Source organism: Drosophila eugracilis, unplaced genomic scaffold (genome assembly GCF_018153835.1).
Source record: "Drosophila eugracilis isolate 14026-0451.02 unplaced genomic scaffold, ASM1815383v1 contig_394, whole genome shotgun sequence".
In the NCBI taxonomy this organism is placed as follows: Eukaryota; Metazoa; Arthropoda; class Insecta; order Diptera; family Drosophilidae; genus Drosophila; species Drosophila eugracilis.
The window spans coordinates 459,940-469,633 of NW_024573254.1; the positions used below are offsets into that span (position 1 = coordinate 459,940).

General features: G+C 39.9%; 1 protein-coding gene across 1 annotated transcript; it reads right to left on the reverse strand.

Moving 5' to 3' along the window:
* Positions 1 to 752: 752 nt before the first annotated feature.
* Positions 753 to 9,188, reverse strand: LOC108110005. Its single transcript, XM_017218843.2, has 4 exons — positions 8,029 to 9,188; positions 5,427 to 5,876; positions 5,161 to 5,358; positions 753 to 1,654 (listed from the first exon to the last, which is right to left on the reverse strand). The coding sequence occupies exons 1-4, from the start codon at positions 8,029 to 8,031 to the stop codon at positions 1,106 to 1,108; spliced, it is 1,200 nt and encodes a 399-aa protein (XP_017074332.1). The 5' UTR covers positions 8,032 to 9,188; the 3' UTR covers positions 753 to 1,105.
* Between the last annotated feature and the right edge of the window lie 506 nt (positions 9,189 to 9,694).

Below are 9,694 nucleotides of genomic sequence, written 5' to 3' on the forward strand. Positions count from 1 at the left end.
AAAAAGAAGAAGGGACAAAAGGTGACCCCGAGGGGAGAGAATTATTATATGGCTCATAAAATATTTGAACAAGTCTATAAATGCCGCGTAATTCTGCTGCAATTAAAGTCGCTCGTAAAAACGGAGAAAATTGTTTGGGCACTTTTTGTTTTGTGTTTTTATAACTCTCTTCTTGATTTTTTCTTTTCTTTAAACAAGGAACAACACACTGCGTATGAGCAATTTTGGTGGGAATATATATATTAGATTCTTTTTAAAGTGTAATTGATATGGCGCCAGCTGGATGAGGGGGGTGGGGAGGTGTAACATCCGCCAGAATCGACCACCCATATCATTAGCTATATAAAAACTTCAACTCTTCTCTACTTTTTGTACTTTAAATTGTTTTTTTTTCTTTTTGTATTTGATTTCTAACTTGTTTAGACTTAAAACAAAAGCTAAAGTTACATTAGAGGTGTATAATCGTATATATCGGTGTGTTTGTGTTTGTGTTTGTGTGTGTATATAGTCGGGAGATATATATATATTATATATAGTTTGTGGCCATAATGGAGCGTTGTGTTTATTTTTAATCAACTACTATCACAGCATCGTAATACAAGGCAAAGTATATCTTACTAACTAGCGGAATGTGCGGCAGATTTTCTCTCTGTGGTTTATCTTTTCTTTTTTTTTTTTTTGGCGAGTTATTTATAATAAATAATACAATGGGCACTTAGAGTTAGGCAAAAAAAAAAAAAAAAAAATTAAATAAAATAATAAGATAGTTAGTTAAGATATCAAAAGTATCTTCATTCGGCTTGGTGGTTAGTTGTTCTTTTTGCTTATTCGGTTTTTTCATAGTTCAGTTTCATCATTTTTCTCATCATTTTTTCATAGCCTTGGGATTGTCTATCTTTTTGGGATTCCTCGTGATTCGTGACAGGTATATAATGTGTGGCATGAGTAATAAATATATATATATATATAGATTAAGGATGTTTTTCAATAAATTAAGGATGTTGTTTTTTCATGGAATGAGCCTCGTTTTTTTTTTTTTGTGGAATGGAGGTTTCACCGGTTTGTTTCCTTTAGCTTTTCTTTTCTTTTTTTCTTATTTTTTGATCTAGTTCTGGCTTAGCTTCTGCTTCTGATCCATTTTCAGAGTCCGCACCTTACACAGATTCTTTCGCTGACTGCTTAGTATCTTCCGAACACTCTTCATGTACTGAACAAACTTCAATTTGGCAAATAATGCATCTTTTTCCAGATCATTGGTATCCTGGGGTGGTGGCACATCTTCTCCTCGCGCCGCCAATGTTGCCTGCTGATGTAGCTGTACTAGCGGCGACTTGAACTGCTGCAAACGTTTCTCCATCAGGTGACGCGGCAAGATCTTATAGGTCACCACAGGCTGTGCCTGCCGTCGTTTCTTTTGACCCAGCTGCTTTTGCGCCCTCTGGCGATTTGGTGCATATAGCAGGTTGGTTAAATTGATGGCCTCCTCAACGCTGCAAAGCATATCCCTGGCTGACTTTCGCATTCGATCCAGCTCGTCGGAGAGCACACTTTTGGCCTGCAAATTGGCCAAGTCCCAGTGCAGGTTAACGTTGCGCAGATAGGTAAAGGCTCCGACATAGATCTGAAGGTCACGGTGAACATGGCGTAGATTCAGCTGGAAGGGGTAAAAGAAAAGATTGGGGTTTGGGATTAGTTTTAGTTGGTGTTAGAAATTATATCCTTTATGGATGTGATGCTGGCAATGTGATGATTTTTGGTTGATGTTTGAAGGTTTTTAGTCGTGATTGGCCTGGAAATTCTTAGAGAAAGTTGCTTAAAATTGGAATCTAAGCTACAAACATCTACATTATCCTCATCAGTATATCTCCCTTTTATTGTTAATTTTGAAAACATAAGTCATAAAATGATAAAGCAAAAGTTGATATATATCTAAATACTTCAATATCTGATCTTAACTTCCTAAAAAAGAGCTTTCAAGGTCATCAGTTTTATAGTTTTTTGATATAGAAAACACCCATAAAATACTATAGTTTCTTGATTCCTATGATAAAAACTCCATTATGAACTTGTAAAATTAAAGTCTTAGAAGCCATTGAGCACTGGGCTATGCCAACATGCTGTTTCACTATCTATATGGCTTATATATAGACGAGTATATAGTGCTAATATGTCATATATATAGTTCCTATAGTTCGATTTTGGGTTGATTGAACTCAAGCTGGCTGCGCTGCTTCCTCTGCGATCCCAACACCTCCCCCTCCTTCTCCTCTTCATCATCTTCCAACCCCCTGTACTCCCCAAAAACCTTATTAGCTGAAAGTGAAAATCGAAAGCCGAATGCTCTCCCTCAACACGCTCTCTCTCTCTAACTCTCTCTCTCTCTGACTCTCGTGTAACTGTTTTTGGTGGTACCTCGGCTAAGCTTCGGCTTCGGTCGTTCGTACGTTCGGTCGTGACGTATTCGTGGTCTCGGGTCTTCGGTTTCATTCATGCCGCGCTCTTGCTCGCTTGCTTGCTTATTCGGTTTCGGGGGAATCCACGGCACTCTGGGCATGAATCACATATCACGTATACGTATGTATACCCCCCCCCAAAACACTCTTCCGTCTCCCATCGTAACGTCGCGTCAAGGCAGCTAACCGCGCGAGTGTGTCATTTACAATAAATGAGCGTTGAAAACTGCTCAAACATCGTTTATCGTTAAACTTCTTCCGATCCCCAAGCCCCTGGCGCTATCAGCGATTTGTTTTTTGTATTTATTTTCTTTTTTTTTTATTTGAGAATATGTGCGAATATTTTGCAAATATGCTTAATGTGACGTCAAAAGGCCGCCGTTTCTTGGTATCGAAAAAAAAAGCGATGTGCCTATAAATAGAGCTCTTCTATCAGTCTCGTCTCTTGACACCTCGTCATCGTATTGGTTTCCGATCTGAGTTCCGTTCCGCTTGGCGATGTCAACAATTAGTTGGCACAATTGGCATTGACGTAGCCGATGATATTGGCCAAATATTGACACACATCCCGGAGTGGCAAGTTCCCTAGGCTAATCCAGTGAGAGAAAGGTAAGATCTCAAAGGTCTAACTAAAGCTTATAGAAAAAAAGCTAAACTAATATGTTAAACCTATAAACTTCTCAGTTTTAAATCTCAAACTTATTTTCCCTTAACTAATATCTCGTTTTCTTTCAGTGTATAAACCTGTCTTAGGTACTTTTCCCCACAAACTATGACGACAATTGAGAAATTTCACCTTAAGCCAATCTTTGCTCATCGCCCTGAATAGCCGATTGAGTGATTTGCTAAATGTATGAATGGAGTGAAGGTGATGATGATGACTACCATTATGATGGCGTTGGCTAAGTTTAGCAGAACGAGTAATAAAAAAAAAAAAACAAAAACAAAAAAAACCCAAATCAACTTAAAACTCCGACCTTTGAGATAACAAAATGCCTGAACTCTGGATCATGACTTTTGGCTGAGTTGAGATGACTTGGCTGTTTTGTGTGGTCTTCAGTCTTCAAGCTGTTTTAAGCCTTCTTTCCGGCCCAACACCCACCACCCAGCCAGCCATAAAGCACAGTTTATGAGCTTGCCAAGTGAGACTAACCACATCTGGTTATCTGCAGATTAATCTGTCCAACTCAAAACTTTCCCGGATATCTTGAAATTAACACATTTGAATTTTAAGCGACCCTCGTCTAGATTTCAACCCTTCGATTGGTCACTTATTATTGACTTGCACTCGTCGTCGCTCTGATAAGCTGGCGGCAACCGGGTTTAGTTAATAATTTATTCCACGAAAACTGCGTTTTTCTACATTCCTGCAGGCGACAGTGTTAAGTACACTCCCTACTATCCATTACCCATTACCCATTACCTTGCCTTTGCCCCACCTAACCCACCTAACATTATTCACTACTAGCTTATCGGTCACTTTTGGGTTTTCCCTCAGCTGGGTTTGCTCATTTCCCCATGCCAGGGCGAAAATATTTCCAAATTCCCAAGCCCAAACAGCCAGCCTTCTAATTTGCCTTTACTAAATAAATGGTTTCACTCTATTAAAACCCAAACGAATCACAAAAAGAACTTCATAATTTTCCATATATCCATCGATAGTTAACTATAATAATTCAGATATCGATTTGATTAGCTTCTGTTCTGTTCTGGTCTGCTGTTGTTGTTGTTTTTGTTTACTTTTGGCAAATAGAATGTGCCGCTTGGATTTGTTTTGTTTGTGCAACGAATTAACCACTTCGAAACGAGAAGCTTCAATTTCGGTTTCGGTTTCGGTTTCATGTTTTTCGTTTCAAGCTACTCTGCCCGCGCTACGATACGGCTTCAATTCGGATTGATCCAAATTTACGGGTTAGCCATAAAAACGTGATTTGCCGAGATCAAGGCCTGGAGTTCCCAGGGGAAGGGAAGAGGGAAGGAGAGAAGGTTTCTGTATAAACAATTTTTGGGGGAAAAGAAAAAATAAAATAAAACGCGCGCGCGCGCGCCGTCAATTTGGTCTTAATCTTAATGTGGTTATGGCATCGATTGCTAATGTTTTCCCTCGTGTTACCTATTGTTATTGCTGTTTTTTTTTTGGCCAATGCAAATCGATGGTTAATGGGGCGTCCCGAAATGCCGGCTAATGCTGACGAATCAAGCGAGGTGTGGTTGATAAGTTTCTGTTTAAGATAGCTTTCGAGTTCTAACTTTCAACTTTTCTCATTTAGAAAACCTTTCGATGGTTTTCCTTTTTGTCTTCACAAAATCTAAGTTTTAAGTTTAGTTTTGTAAGTTTTAGTTGAAACTTTAGTAACCCCTCTCGCTGCTAACAGCACGATTCCTCGGATTCGAACTCAAACGCGGACTCATATGACCGCCGCTCGTCGTCGTTCCACTCGCCATTTAAAACTTGTGACGGTCTGTTTGCACCTACGCAGGCGGACGGGCGGTCGTCGGACGCCTCACGTGACCCTCTTTTTATTTATATCATTTTATCACCTTCAGCTCCCTGGCAACAGAAGAGGAAGCCGCCACGAGTGTTTGATGTTTGTAAATGATCCATGATCCATGATCCCAATGATCCCAATGATCTGATTATGTTCAGAGTGACTTTCGAGTTCCCAAAACTTCCGATGATCTTAACTAACTTTAGTTAGTAACTAACCTGTTGACTGCTAATATTCAGACGTGGCAGAAACTTATAGTTGACTTTGTGCAGGACCCATTTATGCTTATTACTAATATCCAGGGCCTTTATCCGAACGCCGGCCATGTGATCTGAGTTGGTGGTGGTCCTGGCCTTGTCCTCGCCCTGGACACTCTTCAGTTCCCGGCCAGTTTGGCTCTGCAGTTTCTGAAGAATCTGTAAGAAGAAGATATCTGAAAGTTAGAAGAAATCCTTAGATTATGCTTAGTTTTATAGAAACTCACCATTTGCCTCTTCTTGCAGCGCTTCGCCTTGTTGTGCGTCTCATTCAGGCCCGTTGGCTTATGGCCACACGTGTTCTCCCAATCCCTATGCACACTGCTGGCATTGAGCTTCTGCTGGAAGTACATCCGGAAGTTGACAGCCTGTGAACGCTTCTGTAGATGCTTCAAGGGATTTGAACTACTGCTGCTGCTGCTGTTGCTGCTACTATTTGTGGCATTAGATTCTGTGATGGGGGCAGCTGAGACACCGCAACCGCCACCGCCGCTGGTAAGTTGGGACATGGTAAAAGCTAAGATGACCAACAACCAGATCCTGTTCAGACGTCGTCGATCCACGGACGGCTGCGGTTGCGGCTGCGGTTCCGTTGATGTCGTTGTGTTCGCCGTCTTGTTGCCGCTACCACCGCTGCTCCTGCTCCTGCTGACGTCGAGCGGGCGGGCAGCTGTCGTCTGTTTAAAAAAACCAAAAAAAATATTAATTAAATATTCCAAAAAATGAAGCCCTTAAGTTTGTTTTCCCAAACAAAAGTTTCACCTTAACTCTTCTTGACGTCAAAACCTAGACACGCGTCTGCCTGTTTAGCATAAGAAAAGTCTGAACCGCGAACAGGTTATATATATTAATATTAGTTAATACCCAATATGTCTAGCTGATTTTCAGTTATTTATATCTCCTTCTCTTGGCCAAAATGAGGGCTTGGTGGCAAGGCAAGGCAAACGATGGCCAAAATATCTTTCCCGTCGAGGGAGCAATTACCATAAGTCAAGACTAACGGCCCAACTGAACCAACTGGTTATATATTATCTCTGGCCTGGCCAACTTTTTGCCTGAATATAAACCGAAAAGTCTGGCTATTTACGTACGTAAGTGTGTGTGAGTGGGGGCGACTGACTGTTTCACAAGGGGATTCCCACTGGACAGACAGTTTTTAATCGCAATTGTTTGGGGGGCCCGAAGCGTGCGTGATTTGTGATTTGTGATTTCTGATTTGTTATTGTTATCGTTTTTGGCCTGTGTTAGCTATTGCTGTCTTTATCTCGCTGACATAATTATTTAAAATTAAAAATAAATTTCTTTATTTGGCCGCATTTTCTGGCTGAATCATCGTGGTTTGGAGGTCGACCGACCGACTGACTGCTGATTGCTGGCACTGTCACTGCCAGGTGGCGCTGCTGCTGGTGGGGTAGGCTCTGTTACCTCCACGCGTAACTACTATATATCTCTTTCTATATATATAACTATACAGATATATATATATACACTAAACATGGTCAACGAACTTGACTTCTTGCAAAGTTTTGTGAAATTGCCATGCTTCGGCTCTAGCTATCTCCCTTGCTCTTACACTTGCTTTGGCTTTTGGCTTTATCGCCACCGTCCCTTGGCCCGGACCTTGTCCATTACCAAAACGCTGTCGCTTGTTGCCACCATCGCTGACGCATCAGCAGCAACACCGTCAGCACCAGCACCCCCAACCCCCGCCGCTTGGAACGTGTAAATTAATTTCACATGTTTCGCTCTTTTCATATTTTGTTTTTGTGTTTTTTTTTTTTTTTTGTTTTTTCTTGGTTGATGAAAAGGTTTTTGGCCAAATCGGAAGAACCAAAATGTTACGAAAAGATATCAGAAAGGTCTTAGGAAAGTCTCATGTTTAAGGAGGTGTTTTAAGTGGTTTGCTGAAAGGGTTTTCATGAAGGCTCTTCTTAAAGGCTTTCCTTAAAGGCTTCCTTTAAAGGCTTTCCTTGAAGGCTCTCCTTAAAGGCTCTCCTTAAAGGCTCTCCTTAAAGACTTTTCTTAAAGGCTTTCCTTAAAGACTTTCCTTGAAGGCTCTCCTTACAGATTCTTCTTAAAGGATCTCCTTAAAGGCTCTCCTTAAAGTCTTTCTTTAATAACTTTCCTTAAAGACTTTCTTTCTAGCCTTTCCTTAAAGTCTTTCCTAAAGGCTCTCCTCAAAGACTTTCCTTAAAGACCTCCCTTAAAGGCTTTCCTTTTCCCTCCCTTTTCTTAGATAACTTAAACTTCCAGATAAAATAAATTTTTGGATAAATCAAAAACCCAACTCTTAGTCTCACCAAAAAGTTATGCAAAAGCCTTCAAAACTGTCATAATTTCCCCAAAACTTCTTAGGATTCTCCCTAATTATAATATCTCAAAAAACCCTCTGATTCATTTTCAAAAAGTGGTCCAATGATCCATATACTATTACTTATTTTTAATGACTATCAGGGAGAGACTGTGATTCATAAATGCTGCTGCTGATGCTGCTGCTACTCATCATCAGGGGAAGCTGGAGTTGCCCCTTAAAAGTTGATAAAAAAAAAACCAAAAACCCTTCAACTTTTTCCCACCCTTCCCTTCAATTTCATCACAAGTGGGCTACGTGACAGCTTTCTGACCATTACAGACATTCTCTGTCTGGCCAGAACAACTGTCCCAGACACCTGTACTATATATGTACTTATCAACAAACCAGGCACGCTCTGGCCGGCTGCGTTCTCTTCCTAGCCAGGCCAAAAACAAAAAAAAAAGAAACAAAAAACAGCAAAAAACCCAAACAAAGCTAAGGAAAAATTCCCCCCTCTAATAGTGACTTTTACTTACCATTTACATAAAAATCGTTGGCTGATAATTCCGCACAAATTCTCGTACTTGGCTGTAATACACGCACACGCATATGCACTAACACTAACACACACACAGAGACACTTTTGGTTTTGGCCAACTAACTAATTGCTGGAAGTTTCTTGCAATAGTTCTTGTGTTTGTTTTTTGTAATAACCGGAAGGAAGAAGCTTCCAGAATGCCAAAAAAAAAAAGAAGTCGAAAAAAATATAAAATTTTGCAAACGCGGACAACACTTGGCAAAATATATCTTAAAAGTTTATGTTTTTGTTTTTTGATTTTTTGGTTTTCTTTTTATATAGATTTTTATATCTCCGATTTGAGGAACTATCGCGTTAAGTGTCGACGCGCTGCCTTCGACTGTCCGGTATGATTTGATTCCGATCCGATCGAAGTTGAAGCCCAAGTCGCTGTCGATTTCTCGCCGGTGGAGAGCGATGCCGAGAGTGGATTGGAGTGGCTTTCTTCTCCTCGTCTTGACTTAAGTTTTGTTTTTGTTTTTTTTTTTTGTGTTACTTCTTCTTCTTCTTCTCCTGTTGCTGCTGCTGCTGCTGCTATATTTTTTTTTTGCCAACTTATTTTTCGCATGCAGCTCTATATGGTTTTTTTCGTTTTTTGGGGCCGGCGTAGCAAGACGTAGTGAACTCCTCAGTTACTATGAGCATACTAATGAGGAGGCGGACGCCCAAACTGACGGATCGACCGCTCGCCTCGCTTCAGAAGCTTCAGCCGTGCTGTGAGCGCAAGAGAGACGGCCAAAGCGTCAGCGTTATGGGGTGGGACAGGGACAGGGAGAGCCACTCTCTCGGGCGGGAGTGAGTGTATATCGGCTTGTCGACCGGCGGCCGTCATGAGTGTTTGCAATCTCTAAAAAAAAAAAGCAGAAAAAAAAATTAATAAAAAAAAATCACAAAAACAAAAACGCAAACAAAAAGGGGCAGCGCAAGAAAAGCGCTCAAAACATTCGCCGTTTGAGTTGTGCCAAAAACAAAGCCATAAAAGAACACAGCTGAGCGGTTGAGAACTCAATACAAGGCTTAAATGGCAAGGGTATAGGCCAAGTGATACCCTATAAAGGTGTCTGTAAAGGAAAGAGTAACTTCTAGAAAGATTTAATAGGAATTTTCGGGAGTTTTGTCAGGGAAAAATATAAAAAACTTCTTAGAAAAGTTTGGCAAAGTTTTAAATTATTAAAAAAAATGCTTAAAAAATAGTTATAAAATTCTAAATAAATACTTATGAAGTATAAATAGTTTTTTGTTATGGAATATTAATCACAAACTTAGTTTTTAAGACGTCATAACATCATTAAAGTGACTAAGCTAAAGTTCTAAATTAAATATCTTACGAAATTTCCTTTTAAGTTCTTCGTAAATATGAAATAATATTAAAAAAAATCCAAAATAACACCCTAACTAATAAATATATTACAAGTAACATTAGTCAACTATTAATAAATAGTTTCTAAGGCTTTGATAACAGGCCAACGTAATAGATTTATGGCCCATATAACCCCAATCAGTTAATGGGCTTGACAAAAAACCATTTAGTAATTGATTAGGCCACAGCTAGATTTTCAACACAATGGGAAATACACTCAATACGAAACTCATTGCAAATTAACGCTCCTTTTAATATATAGATA